The sequence below is a fragment of the Accipiter gentilis genome, chromosome 5, assembly GCF_929443795.1.
Source record: "Accipiter gentilis chromosome 5, bAccGen1.1, whole genome shotgun sequence".
Lineage (NCBI taxonomy): Eukaryota > Metazoa > Chordata > Aves > Accipitriformes > Accipitridae > Astur > Astur gentilis.
In genome coordinates this window covers 43,242,302-43,261,554 of record NC_064884.1, presented here as the reverse complement: position 1 = coordinate 43,261,554, position 19,253 = coordinate 43,242,302, and the positions used below count along the sequence as shown (strand labels likewise).

The following is a 19,253-nucleotide window of genomic DNA, read 5'->3' as shown; positions in this document are numbered from 1 at the left end:
ACCAGAGTTGGGTGGGAAACAGTTTTCACATCCTATAAAACTTTTCAAGGTTTCAAAGCATTTCCCTGTTCCACCCTTGGGAATGAGACCAGGGTTAATGTGAAAAGTGAATGAAAGAAACTTCAGGACAAGCAATGGGTTGGTGTTGATGGGGCTCATCCCCAAACACGTTCAAACCCTGTTCTTTCTCCCCTGAATTAGGTGAACGCCTTTAACACCCAGCCACTAATGCTCTGGGGAAGGTCTCTTTCCAATTATTTCACTTTATATACTTTATTAACTGCTCAAGGATCCAGCAAGAGGGCTGGATTACCATCTCCACTGCTTAGGATTCTCTTCTAAGACATGGGAGACCCTGTCTAGACCTTGTTCTGCACCTGAAACGACCACTCCATAAGCTAGTTGTAATTCTGAGGTGTTGTTAGTCTCTCCTCCTTTTGCTTGACTGGACAAGCCAAGAAATACATCCAAGGAAAAAAACAACACCAAACAAACCCACCAACTTGTACAGCCTGGAAATGAACTTTTCATTGAAAAAGGTGTGCTCTCAATAAAAGCTTCATTTTCCATAAACGGAAATACTTTGCTTTAAAAACCTTCTTGAAAAAGTTCCAACCATCTCTCATCATAAACAAAATCCCTGAATTAAACATTTAATTTTAACTAGAAACTGTTTTACAATAAATGAAATCACTCTTCCAAAGGTATGGGCATGACTGGATGTTGCGACCGGTAAACATTTATTTTTGTCTGATACAATTTAAGGCATAATTTTTCTAATCATTTCAATTTGAACTTTGTCATCACATAGCACTAAACACTATAAACTCTAAATTGGACTTCCAAAACTTTTAAACTTTTATTTCAGCTATCAGGTTTGTTAAATGAAGTTTACAAAGTTGGAAGCGGAAAAATTCCTTGCTCTAAAGTTTGATTAAATTTAAATCACTGGATTTCAAACATTCAGTATACAATGCCTATAGGTATTATAAGCAACCCTAATGCAAGAGAAGTGGATTACATCGAAGGATGAGAAAAGCAACAGCTAGATCAAGAGAACTGTTCTAAAATATCTGTTTATGTCATTTTTGTAAGGGCTGAGAATGCAGTTTCGACAAGTCGAGTGACTCCACGCTGAGAAACCAAGGCATTATGTTGTTTACATTAAATATCAAATGCCAAAAGTTACAAACTTGTATAATTTCCTTTCTTGCTTGAAAGGGAGCTTCAAAGTAATTCACACTTGTATGATGCATATTTTACTTCCAATGATTATCTCCTCTCCTAAAATGATTTGGAGAGTCTAGCTGGCTACACACCAAAGAAGTGCATTTATCGTGAGCTTTTTGCTAGCCAATTTTAAACATTAATGATGTGTTATAAGGCTTGAGAAACACCAGACACAGCAAAGGCAGAGCGCTGCCTCTAACAAACCATGGCCAACGTTCAACACAACCCCATTCTCTCCTGAAGTGGGGTCGGGGAGCACCAAAACTCTCATTTACTCAGAAATGACACAAACATCATCTTCCTAACTGCTACAGCAGAATTATGAAAAGATACTATTCATATTCTCTTTAGGTATCAAATCCAGTAGGTCTTCAGGAGTCTCTTCTCCCAACCCTTCCAATACCAGCCACCCTACTCTCTCCTTTCTGCCACAACCACTTCCCATTCCTCCCTTCATCCAGCCTCACGTAACCTTCACCTTCCTACCACCCCTTCTGCTGTCCTTCTGCTCGGGTTCACTCCTTCACCCACCCCTTTCTTGGATGCAGGACTCGCCAACGGTGTCCCATCCTGACATGCAGACGCCGTACATCTTTCCTGCAGCTCTCCTCCCCACACCAAAATGCTTTTCTGAATCACGGCCGTGCAAACTGCGCTCCAGATCGCCAAGGCCAAGCTACTGATTTCACCTGGCTTGGGCTCAGCGGAGCAGATACGGAAGAATTCCATGAAAACAGGGGAAAAAAAAAAGGGAGATTTCCTCATATAGGTCAGGACCTAGGAAAACAGGTGCTGGAAGAAGGAGGAAGACACTCGTGTGTTAAAAGCAAAGCAGCTATTCCAAGGATAACGGGAAACGCCAGTGGAAGAGGAGGGGAAAAGTTGCATGAATGCAGGAGGAGGAGAGGCTGGAGAGGGCACAGAGAGCGGAAAAAGAGGAGGCACAAAAGAGATTGTGTATCACCTATAAAGTACAGAGGGAAAGAAGAGACTGAACTGTGAAGGGGGAAAAGAAAAGAGAGAAAGGGGAGAAAATGACATGTCAGGAGAGGCGAAAGATAACAGTAATACGAGAAAGGCTGGAAGGACAGTGTGAACATCAAAGGGAAAAGAGGGGCTGAAGATGGCTCAAGGGAAATAAGTTATTTTTACTTAATAGGACAGGCCAATTTTAAGCAGTTCTCTGGCACTATTTGCAAAAAAGAATATCCTCCATTTAAGCAGCATTCCTTTGGCATCACGCCTCTGGTGTGATTTGTCTCTGCTTCCTTCTGTAAGCATGTCATGCAAGGAGGCCACTCTCCAAGCCCCCCTAAAAGGACCAACCTCACAGACACCTGAGCTCACAGCAACACCCCAGTTCCTCCAGTGCTTTTAAGGGGCTTCAACACTGTATTTTAACCGCATTTCTGCGCCTAATAAGATTTATCTTTTTTTGACCCATACAAAATAGCTTCAAATAAATTCAGTTTAATGCTTTTACCTGCCAAAATGCCATTTGCCAAGCGTAACGTTGGCTGTAATAATGCAAATGGAAACCAGCACTGCTGTATTTTATCCATTGCACATGACTGTGCATGTATGTGGTGACCCAGTTTGTTGGGAACATTCATTACTTTTACATAGCCGAAAATGCCAGCAAATGCCCTCTGAAACTCATTAGTGTCGCAGGGCATCAAGGCTCAGGAGTAATGAATCCCTCCACCTCTATGTAAGGTAGGAGTACTCCCTTTCTTTCTATACGCCTGCAGCAACGATAATGACACTTTGGCTTATGGCTTGGAGGATGGGGAGAAGAGCCTCTGAAGCCACCAGCCGTGCTCAGCATCAGCTGAGTGCGCTAATGCAATGGACGTACAGCTGCTCGACATAGGGTACGACCCATTAGCGCAGCAGAGCTGGCTTTCAGGTCCATTTGTTTAAGTGCTGCTACCACAAGCAACCACACAGCATCCAGAAACCCAAAGAATATAGCTGTTCAATGGGTTATTTAAAACCGTGTAGCCGATCCATTAAAAATCCTCTGTGAGTAAGGGATAAAACCTTCAGGGAAAAAGGGGGGAAGGTGACCCTAACCAGAGGGGACACAGTTCAGGCTTCTTCCTTTGAGCTGAACTGATCTCACCTTGGGCTGTCGTTCCTCTGAACATCGCCGGTGCCCCTTGCTGAAAGGCAAAGGTCACCTAGGACACGTATTTGTGGGTCAGTATTTTTCAACACAGGCTAGGGCTGGTGGGAAAGCTTCTCATTTCATTTCTCTGAGGTGAAGGACCAGCTCCAGACAAGCCAGGTTGAGTCACCATCCCTGAAGTTATTTGAAAGACGTGTAGACATGGCGCTTGGGTACACGGTTTAGTGGTGGACTTCGCAGTGTTAGGTTTACAGTTGGACTCAATGATCTTAAGGGTCTTTCCCAACCTAAATGATTCTCTGATTCTAAGGTCATGCTCCAGCTGAGCTGCATCAGCCCAAGTTATACATTGCCTAGCATCCTTTGGAGCCAGAAAGGCAGCGCTGCAAGGACAGCCACGTGGTGACGTAGCGATGGTCACTGACCAGAGGAAGTGAAGTCGAGAAATATTTTAGTGGATAAAAGATTAAACAGTAAAAAGGCAGGAAAAGCAACATGGGAGAGGTGTGCAGTGCTGCCTTTTTATGGATCTTAGGTTTAAAAACCTTACTGTTTATATTCACAACTTTTTTCTTTCCAGTTTCACCTTAGAGTCGTTCCGTGATATCAGGCAATATGTTTATAAGCACTAAACCGCAGTAGATGGGTTTACAGTTACACGAAGCTACGTATTCAGCTATACATGCCTAGCTCACCAGGAAAGCTGGTATGCATCTATCGCAGCGAAGGAGCCAAGTCTAGCTTGACTTGTTGGCATTGCAGAAAAACTGGCAGCCTGCTCATTGTCGGAGGGCAGACTTGAAATAAATTCAGCAATCCTACAAACTTATTTCCATAATACATGCATATATATTAAAACAAAAGACTAACCAAGCAGTTTTGCCAGAAATGCTTATGTTTTATTTGCAAGTGTCAAGAATGGTGTTGCAATGTGAGTAGTTTTATTCATGACTTCTGAGGGTTTGCCAGATCTGGCAAGACGACCGCTCTTGTCCTCCTTCCCTGCAAGTCTCCCTACTCCATGCCATGGTACAAACCCCCACCGAGACGGGACGGAGGAAAAGTTGCAGAGAAACCTCCCCAACAAGGACGGCTCCAAAGTCCGCTGCTGAGAGCTGGGGTCTGACACACATCCCCACGCTCCTCACCACGACCACCGGGAAGTCCAGCAGGAGCCACTGCCTCGGCTCCTCCTTGGAGGCAGGAGAAGCCCGTGAGTGAAAGGGAAAAAAGGGGATTGTGCCAGCTCAGTTCCCAGCAAGGATTAATGTTACCTTTAAAATTAGGAAATTGATTCACAGAAACCTCTGCTAAGAAGCTATTAACGTTGCCATATACTTAATATTTTCCTTGCAAGGAAATGGAAGGCGAGGCATTTACCTTTTGATACCTCAAGTTTCCTGGCATGCTGCTTCATCCCTGTCTACACAATGCCAACCACAACCTTGAACACAGCCCTGGTGTGACAGCAAGACTTTGAACTTTCCCTTTTAAAAATATTCTCCCTTGACATATCCAAAATGATCACTAGGAGCTGGAACAGGCCAGCCAGAGCAGACTGGGGTGATGCTCCGGGTAAATTATACAAGGGCATTATTATACTTCCAGTATTTTCTCCCCTAATCTCTCAAGGCAGAATCACTCTGCTTCCACTTCCAAAATCTGAGTAAGATGAGCTGTTGGGAAGAGAAATGACAAAACGAACAGAGCAATGTCCATTTTAAGCTCCTTGTTTTCTCTCGTTCTTTCAGGAGAAGCTACTGCAAACCCTGAAAAGTATCCAACCCTTCCTGCCACGATCGGTGCTCGTATGGCAAAAGACTCCATTTCTGACCAAAAGAGATGGACTGAGACATGAGAAACCTCAACAGCTGCCCACCAGGGTTTGGGAGGAAGGGAATTTTGCCCTCTGTTTTTGATGGTTTTCTCCTCCTAGGACCCACCAGTGAGGATAACTTCAGATAACTCCTGCATCAGTTGGATACAGTTTTCCTGGCACAGCTTTTGAGGACAAAAATCACACCTTATACTGGTTTTCTGAACTGCCTCATTTCTAAGCATTTTTCTTCTCCATTAATTTGCTGATGAACACTGAACTAGAAATCATGGATGACTTCAAACTGCTCCCTAAGAATACAACAAAATAATGCTCTTTTCCAGCATGGCAAGACTGAGTGGAGCTCCTGCTAGGCAGTCTTTGGTTACTTATTTTTAAAATTAATGATTTGTTCATCTCTGACAACAAGAGCTAAAAGCAACCCTTGCCCCCAAGAACTTAGTGCGTGAAAAACAAGCAGAAAAGTACAACCCTGAATAATCCAGAGGAGGAAAAGCAACTGTTCACCTTTCATTTCTGTCATCATAAACACACAACTTCTGAGTTTCGGGATAAGTGACATTTTCAGAAGGAACGGAGTGGGTGAGAGGGACGGCGTGCTTCCCACTAGCATTCTGGAGCCCGCGCCAACCATTAGTTAAGCCTGTTAGTATATTATTAATTGCTTTCATAACGATCTGCATTTCTCTACTACAATGACCACAGTACAACCTGAGACCATCCTGCTCTGCTTTGTGCAAGCAGAGGTGGAACATCTGCACATAGATTTATCTAGCTCCTTACACAGATTTCATGTATCTCCTAAAATACCCCTGACAATTGTGGCTGTCCATCACTGTCAACACTTTCTTCCCTACTTCAATTCTGACTCTAGTCTGAATGCAACTATAGAACACACGTGTCCAGGAAATACTTCTCCAACCAGACTAACCTACGGATGGGTCAGTCTTCCCTTCACTTCCTCAGGCTCTTTTTTCTTCAGCCAGTTGAACAAAAACTGTTTTAAGTAGGCCATCAGCAATCCTTTTTTTATTCCACAACTACTGATACAGGAATATGCTGCTCTTCTCTCCCTTCCTCCTGCACCAAAGGACATTCCGCTTTTTTTTTCTCCTTATTATCTTTTTTAGATTAGAGTTTGGAGAGCCTTTAGCTTATCTGTATGAAGAGTTTTCCTAAACTGTCCCCAAGAAAGACTGTTGGAGAACGTGGCATCAGACATTCAGATAGGCAGCTAAATTATTTTAAACAGCTATTTTTACTATTGTCTACCAAGACATTCAGCGTATTTGCTCTCTTTAGGAGTTCAGCATCTTCAAAGCCTCTTATGAACAACAAATTCTCACAACCTCTCAAAGGCAAGTTAGATGTGTGTGATTGAGTTTCTGAATGAGGCGATCGCACACAGAACAAAGAGCTCAACACTGTTATTTTAATGGATTTTCAATTCTGTTGCCAGGTCAGTAATCCTTTTTCTCCCAGTGTCACTCAGAGACTTCAAAAACCACAGCTGGGGTGGAATAGTCAGTGTTTGTTTTATCTAGGAGGACATCATACGGCATGGTTCTTTCTAAGCAAATCAATTTATCTGCTGTTGACAGCAAGTATTCATCAGTGGTGAGGCCGAGTTGTACTACTCAGGAGGTTACTAAGAGTGCACTAGGCACACGACTTCCAGCTATCAATTTGACAAACATCCTAAACCATTTTATTTGCCTTTATTTCCCTTCCTGAGGCTTGATAATCCATCAAACTTACTGTTTGTAGCATGCTGCGCAGCAGTGCTGGAAAAGGCTCTGATGCAATAAAACCAGAATTGTTGTTTATGATCGAGAATCATCAGCAGGAATATGGAGCTAAAAAAAAAAACCCAACCAAAAAACCTCCTATACTTTCAGAAAAATTTCCCTCTGTGCTAGGAAATGAAGCTCTGAATCAGGATATAAGCTTGTGCTTTATTTCAACACATGCCTTCATCCAGCCACGCACAGCAGCACTACCTGCAAGACAACTGCTCTTCCGAATTGAGAAAACCAAGTAACACCTAGTTACGTATTCCTTCCAGCATCAGATATCAAAGGACCATTAGCTGCATGGATCACTTTTCTTTTAATAGGCAGGGAAATGGAGGCAGGCAGATGAGATGCCGGTCTCCAAGGATCCCAACAAGGCTAACGGCAAAGCTGGGAATAGACCCAAGGTCTCCGAATGCTGAATCAAGCCGTGCCGCTGCTGCTCTGACTCATCCCAGGAACTGTTTGCTAAACACCATGAAGCTTTTCCGAAGTTCTGCATGCTGTGTCAGCTATTCGGGTAGAAGCAGCGATTCCAAGTACTCTAAGGTCAACTCATCAGCCTTGGCATTGATCTTTTCATGAAGGCCTAATGTTTGGAAGCTGGTGGTGGTTATTTCTGGAATCTGCCTACATTTACAGTAGTTGAGATTTACTGGGAGATTAATAATCATACTAAAAGTCTGTAATCCTGCTGGTAGCACAAGAGGTAGTACATCTTCCTAACTCATTTGTAATGTTCTAAGAGCAAAACACAGGATTTGTTTTGCAAAAAAACTTTGGCGAGGGGATGAGCAGAGCTTTAAAACCCTGTCCTAAAGGAGGCTGCAGCCAAGGTATAACAACCTATTTTTACCTTATTTTTGGCTATAAAGATTGTTTCTTGCTCTTTTCTCCAGTGAGCAGAGATGCAAAAAAAGCTTCAGTGCATGATCTATGCAGTGGATGTGACACGCTGTTTGAAAAAGTCATATCCCTTACCTTTTTCAGGAGGAAACTGAAGCTAAAACTGTATCCATTTATCAGTTACGTATCCAGCAGGATTACTTAAGCACCCAGGGGAAGAAAGTCAAGATAGATGAGGTATTTTAAGCAGAGATAGTACACACTTTACTGGCTTTCTGGTAGTCTGTAATGCTTAAGATTTGCAAGGAATACGATGACTCATGTATCCTGAACAAAAACAGACCTGGCCACTGCATTCCTTTCAAGAACTCCACGCGGAAGAGGAGAATAACAAGTCTTTATATTTATTTACACTGATACCGCACGCTCTCTGCCTTGCCATCTGGGTCCAGCAGAAAAGCAGATAGAACAAGACAGTATCTGGCACAAAAAGCCAAGCAAAACACGTCCTGGTAATAATTTAGAACAAAGACTTTGCTTGACATCTTCCTCTCCAAAGTGGGAGCAGGCAACAGGAAAGCATTAACTGCTCACATCCTCTCAAAAGGTGTAGGAGGAGCAAGCTCCTCGGATTTCAAAGCAATATAATGGCACCTTCCCACCACCACAAAAGTAGGGCTAAATCTCAGTAATACAATAAAATTCAAGCTGTAAATCTCCCCTAGAGTAAGTGACCATGTTATATACAATCCGCTCTTGCCATTAACAATTTGTGTATTGCTCAAAAGGCTATGATCTGTTTTGTAGACTTTTCCAAAAAACACCTAAGCACACACGCCGCAGTAACACTCACAATCTGTGCCTTTACTCTCCGTATGATACCTGCTCTTTTCAAAATGAAACAGTGGTCAAACACTTGGCAATTTTGTTTTCACTGTTGAAGAAAAATTAACAACTATTCCCGTAACTATGTCATATCATAACATTTGTAAGGATAAAGTACGATGGCTGGGAAAGGTAAACTCTCAGAGTAGAAGGGGAGTGTATTTGATGTAATGGGAATTTCATTTTACAGAAATAACTTTCGTCAGCTAATAAAACTTGTTCCAGAAGTTCTTCTCTAGACTCTCTCCCAGTAATCATTTGAATGCACACATTTTCCAGTGCACCAAGTGATGTAAGGCAGGAGACCTTCCAACCGGTGCCACTAAAACTGACATTCTTCCCAAGGACCAAAAAAAAATCCCAAGACAAATGTTTCCGTACCTGTGAAGCAAGTCTCCGCATGGCCTCTTCCTGGCGCCGGCGCATTTCGGGAGTCCCCGGGCAGCTCCCGCTGGTGATTGACGAGTGAGCAGAAGGCGGCTGGGTTAAGGGCAGCTCTCGGTTCGCATCCACATCTGTCCCAAGGAAAGAGGTTATGAATTGCTACAGGACAAGCACGACCGACATTATTATTACAGCCTAGGCAGCTGCTGTTTTCTAGCAGGTCATGCATGGCAGCTAAAATACTTTCCACAAATACTCTGGTTAGGATTTCAGGCGGCAGGGGATTGGGACACCGTCCAGCCAGGCCAGAGGCTCCCCAAGAAACTTCTTTTGGAAGTAGCACTTTTGGGAAGGACCGCTAAGATACAGCATTGTGCTTGTCTTATTCATCTTCTTCACTGTAATTTCATTGACTTTAAAATAATCACAATAATTGAGCGAATTGTGTGCTCTCAAAGTTATGCTCTATCTTCGAGTTTGGTACATTTTAGTGCAGTGCTCTCCTACTCTGCAGTTCCGCCAATAGATCTTCCCTCGTTATGAACTACTGCTGGCTAATTTGGTTCCGAGTCCTTCAGTGGAGACAGCCAATTTTTCTGAATTACGTACCGATTTTATAACATAAATAAATGGAGAGCCACAGCTAACATATTCATCTGAAGCCCATTAATGTAATCAGAGGGAACGAAGCAGGAGGAGCACCAGGATCTGGAAAAGGCTTGCAAGCAAATAATGAATAATACTGGAGTCATCTCTGTCAAGTTTAACTGCTTTCTATTGCGTTTTAGCCATTTCTTTTGCCCGGCAAAGCAGAAATTGGCTTTACTGGCAGAATTGTTACAACTGTCCATTCACCTGGCCTTTGTGGGTAACATTTTCAAGCAACTCTTATTTTTGCTCATCAGTACTCATACAGAGTATTTTTCAATGATGCTAAAACTTGCTGTATTTGATGATGCCCAATTACTGATTTCTTTATTTTAGGAACATTTTAAAAGCAACAGTCCTCTTAAGTGCAGTCTGTACTAGCAGAGGATTTTCCTGAATGGATTGCTGCAATGCATTCTTGAGCTTGACTTGAAATCATAATGCAAACAATGACCCATTTAATGGCAAACAACAAGGGAGGATGACTACTGCCTACATAATTAAACCCTGAATGTGTTAGCAGTGATGCACATTTTGATTTTGAGCATGCAGCAACACCTCCACCTGTATTATTTTTCTGAGACAGGAATTAAGAGTATGAGGCTCTATTTATGCCAGTTTACTTATGCTGATAGCACAACTGCTGTAGTATAGTCAGGTGACCTGATTAGCATTTATTATTAAACATAGATTTTACTAAGCATAATACTTTTTCAGCATGTTAAAAAAAATAAATCAAAGAAACTTGCAGAATAATAATTATCTTCTATAGTCAGACTAGGACTTGTGATCTCTTTAGGAAATAAAGTCAAATTAGTTGATTGATTCTGAAGGTCTCCATCCCAGTAACGAACACTAAGAAATCATTCAGCTTTCAACTTCATGAACAAACCAGAGCGCGAACTAAACAACAGCATGTTAGGTGTGACCAAGGATCTTCATCCTCTGTGCATGAAAGATGCAGGGCACCTTCTCATTTGAAATATCCAAGCTTTTAGTCCAGAAACAGTTAAGTACAGTAGTCTCTTTAATCTCCACAATCCCTCTAAGCAGACTGGGGAGACATACAGTTAGTGCACTGCAGTTAAAATATAGAAACAAGCCCTGCCTTTCACTATGCATTGTTCATTTAGCTCTGACAAGTGACACTATTCAACATGCCAACATTCGGTGACATTTCAGATATTTCGCCATGGCTAACAGTACTGCGTTCCAGTAAACAGATTTAACTACAGTTTCACTGAGATACAGTGACCTAGATCCTTAAAGATACCTTTAGGTACCTAACCCAGTATTTTTAGTCCTGTCTTACTCACTCAACTGAGAGCTGAATGATTTTAAAATGTTGTCATCCCCACCTGCAAACATGTCAGCACAGAGTGATGTGAATTGGATGGGACCGCAAGAGGTAGAGCAATGCTGCGTGCCGAGCCTACATGGGCTTGCAACCCACCCTGAACATTTATACCATGATAAACTGAGATAAACAGTTTATCTCAGAGAAATGAGAATGCACTGGCATGTATTTGTAATAACAAAATACTGGCAATTAAAATTGGAGCCTTCCCAATCAGAGAAAATCTGTGATTTTTCTGAATCAGAGAAATAAAAGACAGACTATTTTGACTCTCCAAAAGGTAGACTTGGAATAGGAGCAGTATAAATATTGCTGACAGGTGCTTCCTTTGCTTGGCAACAAAGACTAAGCTGATTTCTTGAGCCTGAAAAGGAATGGGATCTTTTCAGCCAAAACCATTACAAAAGCTGATGGAAAAAGTCTCCGTTTTTTTAAGATCTGTGTACTGTCGTACTTACGTTTCGGAGAGGCATGCGGGCTATCAGAAGCAATCTGTCTCATACGTGTGCCATGGCAGCTGAGCGCAACCAGTCTGGAGATGATGGCAGTTTTTCCAAACCCAATGTTCCCAACAATCACTACACCTCGGTTGACGCTGGCGTTTGAACTCTGCAGCTGCGCATCTATCTCGTGGAACACCCAGTCCCGGCCAACGAAGACGGACTCGGTGGTGATGCTGGGCACCTCAAAAAGCAGCGGTTTCAGAGAGATGTCGGGAGGTCTATAAGGAGCGAAGCGTACTATATACAAGAAACACAGGGAAAGAACATGAACATCAATGCTAACAGTAAAACTATAGTTTGGAAATTGCTGTTTAATCTTCCTTAGAAACCTTTTCATTGCAAAAAGTGAAAAAAAATACAAGCTTACTTATTACCCACAGGTTTGTTGTCAAAAGGGTCTGGCTTATTTTCCACCATAGCATTTTCCACCAAAGGAGTTCAGAGAATTTTACAGGAAGAAGTAGTTTACAGCTAGGGAAAGTGTAGCTGGAGAAATGAAATTTCTTGCTTAAAGTCACCATAATCAAAGGCCCTGCCACAGACAGAACGGTACGCTTTCCAAGGCAGCTACCCCTGTGACAAAGTACTGTATGTCTGTTCAATATACAGATATATAATATGTCTGTTGAGCACAAAAAAAAAAAAATCTTAGCACTTAGAAGTGTTAAATCAATCTAAGCAAAGTTATTTCAACTCTTCCAAAGTATATAAATAAAACCAGATTGCTGATAGGATTTTCCTGTATGGCAATCAAAACATTTTCTCTTTTCACAAGGAAAAGCGGTGTGGCAAGCAACATAAAGTTAACAAAGAGTGCAAGAAATACCTCCCCAACAGATCACATATGCTGGTGCAGCGCTAACACCTAAAAACATGGATATTGATCCTGTTACTTTTCCCATTTCTTTATGCGTTAGATTATAATAAAACATACAACTAAACCCAAACCAGCTGAAACCTTTTCAAGAACGTTTGGGGGTGGAGGGAGAGGGTATTTGCCATTCTTTCCATTTGGCACAAGCTGTCTAGGGAACACACACCTAAAAAGAGTAACAATTATGCCCAGAGCCGGTGCACAGATGCCATTAGAAAGATCAAGTCATATGGTGCATTCTGCCTATGAGATCTGTAATTGGGAGATGACACGCATAAATCTATAAAAAAAAATTTTAAAAGTGATGGAAGCACTGACAGAGACAGTTGCTGGATCTTCCCACTTTACCACCAAATTGGTTTCTTAATTAAAAACTTTCAGAAGGTGGCCGCAAAGACAGCAGGTGATTCCCACTCAGGGGGAGGTTAGTCATCACACCGTGCGTTTTAGCTGCGAACTTTGAGTTTTAGAACATAATTCCTTCCAGTCAGGGCTAAGTGACGTGGATAGAACTACATCCACGGGACACGATTTCAGACCTGGACCTGGCAGCTCTGAACACACCTTCCAACTGCAACACACGCACTGTACTTCACATTCAACACAGATACTTAAGCTGACGTGGTAAGATGTGGAAAATTTGAGCTGTGGATCACAGAAGTTGAGTTCAATTTGTTTTGAGATCACACGGCATGCTGCAGACAAAACCAACCATACAAAATCTAGATGTCTCCATTTTAAAATGGTGTATTTTAAAAGAAAATCCCATGAAGCTGCAGAGGAGGAGTTCCCCGAGTGGGACTGCAGAAGGATTTAAGTAAAAAAAACCTATCAGTTTGCTCAGCGTTATCTCTTGGCACGATCACACTCCCACCATTTACATTAGCCGCTTCCAGTGGAGACGGTTTGGTTTCTTTGAAGTTTTGAAAGCCCTCAGACATTTAAAAAAGTACAAACATCATTCAGCAACTCCTGGCCTGGCCTGGCCCGGCCCGAGGGGTACGGACCGTGCTACTGCACCACTGAACTCATCGAAAATAGTTTATCTAATAACGACAGGGGGATGCTTTATCTACGTGGGAAGAAGTTATAGACGTGCTACCAACCTGAAGATCTCACTGTAAATAGAAACACGCGGTTTTTGAACGGACCAGCGTGCCGCGTCAAGCTCTGCGCTCCGGGATGAGCTCCGCTCCCAGGCTGTGCAGTGAATCCCTCTGGAAGCGACGAACCCCACCAGTGCCCGCTCCCTCCCAGTCCCCCCCAACCACCCTCCCTCCCTCTGAACCAGTCCAGCAGCAGCAGACCTGCTCCCCCTGCCCCAGTACACCCTGTGCCCCGACTCCAGCGCTGCACTGGGACCCTCCCCGGGGAACCGCTGAACTGACGCCCGTGGCTCAAATCACCTTGAAATCCTTGGCAGACGTGACCAGGGAGCCGATCCATTAAACCAGAGCTACTAAAGGGGTTGGGATTTAATGTTACATCAGATATGCCTCAGGAAAAGAGCTTGTATTTAAAAATGTTAGGTATTTTGAATTTCCTTTTTTTTTTTTTTTTTTTTAAACTGATACAGAAAATGCTGCAGACAGAAGCTGTATTTTTATTCCCACTTGAAAATGATGAATGTGCTTTAAATTTATCCTAGGGTGGAGATGCCTTTTGAATTGCATGAGCTCACAAGCAGCTCGTTTGATTCCCCTTGCTGGGGTCTGTCACGCGAGCGCAGCGGGATGCGCTGGCACAGGAAGATGCTGGAGAAGCAAAAATCGCTGGCGGTGGGAAGGGACGAGGCAGCGAGGCTGCTGCCGCCGCCAGCGGTGCCGAGGCAGCCCCGGGGGCCGCGCGTCCCCACGTCTCCATCGCAGCTCCTGGCTGCGGCAGCACCAGTCTGGCTCCCGGCGTCAGTGGGACCGATGGGCTTCCCACCAGCCGATGGCATGTTGCGGGAGCAATAGCACACGGACGTGGCAGAGATAACCAGCTGGAGCGGTTGGACTGCATGCGAATTAAGCGTTCCAGCAGTGCGTTTGACGAGGGAAAATTTTTGTTTGCGTTATGCCGCCAATACTATATATAGGAAATTAAATGAAAAGAATTTTTTTAAAAATCAAAAGACTCCATTTGGAAAACATCAAGCTACGATTTGTGCTTGATAAGCTACAGCTTTGCTTTACTTGTGCGTGCGTGTATATACGTGATACGTTGTGTTAGTGAGTGAAAATGTACAATAACACTCTTCTGAAAGCCAGAAGTCTAACAGGTACCAAATGGTCTCGGGGGCTAATGCGGAGACGAGACTGATTGAATATAAAAGCTATGGGATCCAATAAGGTCCTGCTTTACACAGTGGAGACCTGGACTCAAATCTTGGTTTCTTTTTAGAGGTGCAGATAGCTTTGAGGCTGTGTGACACCTACACCTTTGACCACAACACCCCTAACAGAAAAAGGATATCCTAAATGTCGGTCTTTATCCAAGTGCTAAAGAATGAATCATGAATATACGCAGCTTGGCTGTAACCTGGGAACAGCATACCCTGTCCTAAAAAAGGCTTAACAAAACCCTGAGAAGAGACATACCCACTTACCTACCTATATCCAACCTTCCTGCCCCTCCAGACCTCCCAACACCACCAGTCACTGCCAACAGCAAAGCAAAGCTCCTCTCCTGCCAGCCTGGTGGGACATTTAATGCCTTCAGGCTTTGTAACGTCAGGGCTCCCAGCGGGCGGAGGATGCTGGTAAGCATCTCGCCATTAAGAAAACACTCAGTGCCGCATTGCTTCGGACACGAGTGCTGAGAACACGCTTGTTGTCCCACCAGCCACCAAAATCACCTCCATGTGTCGGCAGAAGACATTTTATTTCACCACGCCGTCTTTGGAAGAGAAATGCAGCATCAACGTTTTCCTAGCTGGACTGTCAAAAACATTTATGAATAATTTAAGCCTGCCATTGACTAATTGCAAGCCATGTGCCAGATCCTCATTAATTCCCAATACTGTCTGCTGAACCACGCCAAAATCCTCCCCTGTTACTATTTATTTTACAACCCTCAGCAGCCACTGGTCCCCACGCACAGGCAGGCAAGGCACAAACCCAGGGGAAGACCCCGAAGCCCTGGGGGGATTCTTCAACTCTTCTCAAAGAGCTGAAAAAATACCCCACACCTCAGGGAAAAAGAGAACCAGAGAGAAGGAAGGCTGCACCGGAGCTTCAACGTTTGGGGCAGAAATTAATTAAAGGATAAGCTAATGGAAAGGGCGCTGAAAAAGAGGATGAGAAGGTTCAGAAGTATCGGGTGAGGATGTGTGCACACGTTTTGGATGAACCCTGTTAGCCACTTGACTTTAGTACTTGTGAAAATCAAAGTATGTGATTAAGCTGCCTTCCCATCCTTGAAACTTTGTCAAACACTTGCTGGGTTTTATATTCCTTTTTAATGAAGCATTTTATAGAACTTAAGCCAGAGTACCACAGAAATACCCCAAACTTCTGATAATATCTTAACATAAATTAAACCCATACTTTTCCTGGAAATCAGTGTGTGGAGTGGAACAGAATGAGGTCTGGTAGCGTAAAATTTTCATGAGAGTTGATGAAATACTGTGCAAACTTCTGTAGAGCGCAAGCAATAAATTCAAATCCCAAGCTGAAACACTGCCTGCCATACCCATCCTAGCTCTTCTTTGTGGCTGAAAACTTCAATTAAATCAAACAAAAGCTGGTTGTATTAGGTGCACAACTGCAAAAAAGCCATTGGACTGAAAACAAGCAGGAGCAAAGTCAGAGAAAGGCCCGTCCTGCTCTACCACATAGGTCACCCTCTGCCATATAAAGCGAATTTTTAGTTATTTTAGTTGTTGAAAGACTCTAAAAATGGCTGTTCAGAAATCATTTCTTTACAGAGTCCCCTCTCTTCAAACAGGAATTTTTTGCTCAGCTACGCTGGCAATCAGCATCCACAGCTCATTAGTTGGTTTACATTTTGTTCTAGATGTGTTTTGTTGCCATTTTAGTATCCCCTGGTGGAAGATACATCTTGCTGCCCAAAGAAAGCCCTTACAGGGCTAAGCTGCATAGCCTGCATATTGCCAATATGTTGAGAGGAAGCCCAGGTGAGAAGCGCTTTAATATTTATTACAATGAAATGCAGTTCTGAATAACACAGTATCAATCACCATCTGCTGTGTCCTTTGTTAAATAAGAACCTATAAATTAGCCAAACGTCTGAGTTTATTTCCTTTTCTAGCTTTAGACTGCAACTTCTTTCAAGTGTCACCTTAAATCTATACATCCATCAGGATGAAACCAGTGCCTATTTTTCATAGACCGTGTGCCTAAAAAGTCTAAACTATTTTGCAGCATTTTTAAGAAGTGCGTGAAACTCTCATACCCAAAACGTGACAGTATTAAACACATACCATGAGGAAAAACACCCTAGAAAATTACAGAAGACAGTTTAAGGAAAACATGCTACTGCCATATTGCTTATATTGGTAAACAATATATTGATGGAGTCTGAACTATCCTCTTCTTCACTCCAAACCTCACCTAAACACCAGGGTTCTTCACACCCTGCATCAACGCTGACATTTGCTTTTTGGAGCAAAAAAAAAAAAGTCATGATGGCAACAGTCGGGGTGTTCTAATACCATATAATTTGGTTGCCATCTGGCTCCTGCTCCACGGTACATCACAGCCATCATCTTGTACTTTGGGTTAGAGCAACCCTGAACAGCTTCAAATCCCGCTGGCTGAAAATAGTAAAAGCAAAAATTGCATTCGCCATCCTATTAAAAACCTGCCGTTGGTACGAATACTTGTCATGCTCTTAGCCGTTGGGATTGCTGAATTACTCCCCTGGTTAAAATAACTGATTTAATAAAAAATAGCAGGGACAGTCTCCCATTTAGTTTCTCTGCACTGGGATTCTTGAACACTGGGAACAAAACAGTGGGCTGTAACGTGTCGCCCTGATACAGGGCCAGGAATTGCTTTGCTATTTCAGCCCAGTGCCAAGACTAGATTTAAAGTTAAACCCGAGTTTAGGATTTCCAGTTGGAACAAAGAGTTGGTGATTATAACAGCCCAGATCAATGCAATTTCACAGTAATATCTGGAACATGTATGTATTTGGGGGGAAAAAACCCCTCACGTATTCAATGAAATGATATTTCCAAATAGTGGTGGTTTGGTTTTTTCACATCATCTTCTCCCTCTCTTTTTAAAAATAGCATGGCACCTCAATTAGGATCAGAAGCAAATTCCAAAAAATTGAAACACTACTGCTTTTCTCATGCAACCTTCACAAAAAAGGGGGGAAAAAAAAAAAAAGAACAAAAAGAAGAAAGAAAATATGTAGTGCTACATGGTTTTTAAAAGTGTGTCTGGAAAACAATTTGATTCTGTTCCTACAATAAAGTTTAATGTTTTGGATGCAATCACTGCAAATTACGAAGCCTTGGCAAGCTACTCTGTTCGAACATATGGAAATTTTGTCTGTCAAACTTTGCTTTCTTCACTTACTGCCTGCTAATACATTTTTATAACTGCCTCACCAGCCAATATGATTTCATTACAGACTGCAATCCAAAGCGACACAAACCCACTTTTTTTCTTCCAGTTGAGGGCTCATGTATTTGGTAGAAATCCCAACCAGGCTGTAACAGGTCGTGCTTGCGGGGCTGAGCAAAAACCCAACCTGCCACTCTCCGGCTCCTGATTTCCTTACCTGAGGACGGTGGGCACTAGCTCAAAAAAAAAAACCCCAGATAAGACAAAAGTTTAATGTACCACCAACAGAAACCCCTCTCCCTATGTACAGGGGAGAACAAACTAGTCTTGTGGCACAGCAATGACCAGAAAAAGTCCCAAACAAGCTTTCTCAGCCATTTACTCATTTGTGCAATGGCAAACGATGGGGATGAAGCGTTAACTTGGCGACCTGCTGAGATGCAGGGCTGTCACGGTGATTACTTGTGGATGCAGCCAAAGACCGTGCCCAGATTAAAAGGGGGATGGAATTTGTAGGGTGGGCTGAAACCCCAAGGAGGTGAGGTGACTGTAGCTGGAGTTGCCTGGAAATAAACGAAACACTAAAATGTCAGCCCTGGCTCCTCTTCTCATTGCTAACGTCTTTTTTTGTGCAATTTGCCAGGACGAACCACAAAAATTTCCCCTCTCAAAAGGCCTTTCAGAAGAAAAAGGGCTGCCTGAATACTGGCATTATGAGTGCCTGTAAGAGGGATGCGCCAGGATGGTGGCCCCGCACACTGTGCTTGGCTCCTTCCCTCCCGGTACGCTGCAAACTGCAAAGCTGGGGCTGTAATCCTTTGGTTTTGTTTCAAAAAAGAAGAAGAAAAAAGAGTAGCTTATCAAAATTTCTCATTTTTTTTAGAAACTATCAAAGTATTAGCCCTGCAGTGCTCAGAGACTGACAGAGGGCTGGTAGGGGAGCAGTCAGGGAGAGGAATTTGGGGATCTTTTGCAGGAATACCCTTATGTGATATAGGGGTGGATGTACAGGTTCAGTCCCAGGCCGTCCGTAGGCAAACACAGCCCATCCCATCACCCTGGACGTGGCTGCCGGGCTCAGGGAAGGCAGCACCCTCGGCAAGCTGAACACGGAGGAGATGGCCATCACCCCGCCTCGGGGCGCAGGGCGGCTCTGGAAGCCAGCGCGGGGGCTGCAAAGCCGCACGCTGGTTTTAACGTACAATTTGCCGATTTCTATCTGCGTTCCTGAAAAATGAGGCTGCTC

At 43.2% G+C, this 19,253-nt stretch overlaps 1 protein-coding gene across 12 annotated transcripts in view; it reads right to left on the bottom strand.

The window, feature by feature from the left end:
• The window catches only part of TANC2 (tetratricopeptide repeat, ankyrin repeat and coiled-coil containing 2), a 271,466-nt gene that overhangs the window by 57,194 nt on the left and 195,019 nt on the right, over positions 1–19,253 (bottom strand). For all 12 annotated transcript variants that reach the window (XM_049800633.1, XM_049800635.1, XM_049800637.1 and 9 more), the window contains 2 exons: positions 11,570–11,851; positions 9,104–9,237 (listed from right to left, as the gene is read on the bottom strand). In XM_049800633.1, the coding sequence (XP_049656590.1) occupies positions 9,104–9,237; positions 11,570–11,851 (416 nt within the window). The remainder of the gene's footprint in view (positions 1–9,103; positions 9,238–11,569; positions 11,852–19,253) is intronic.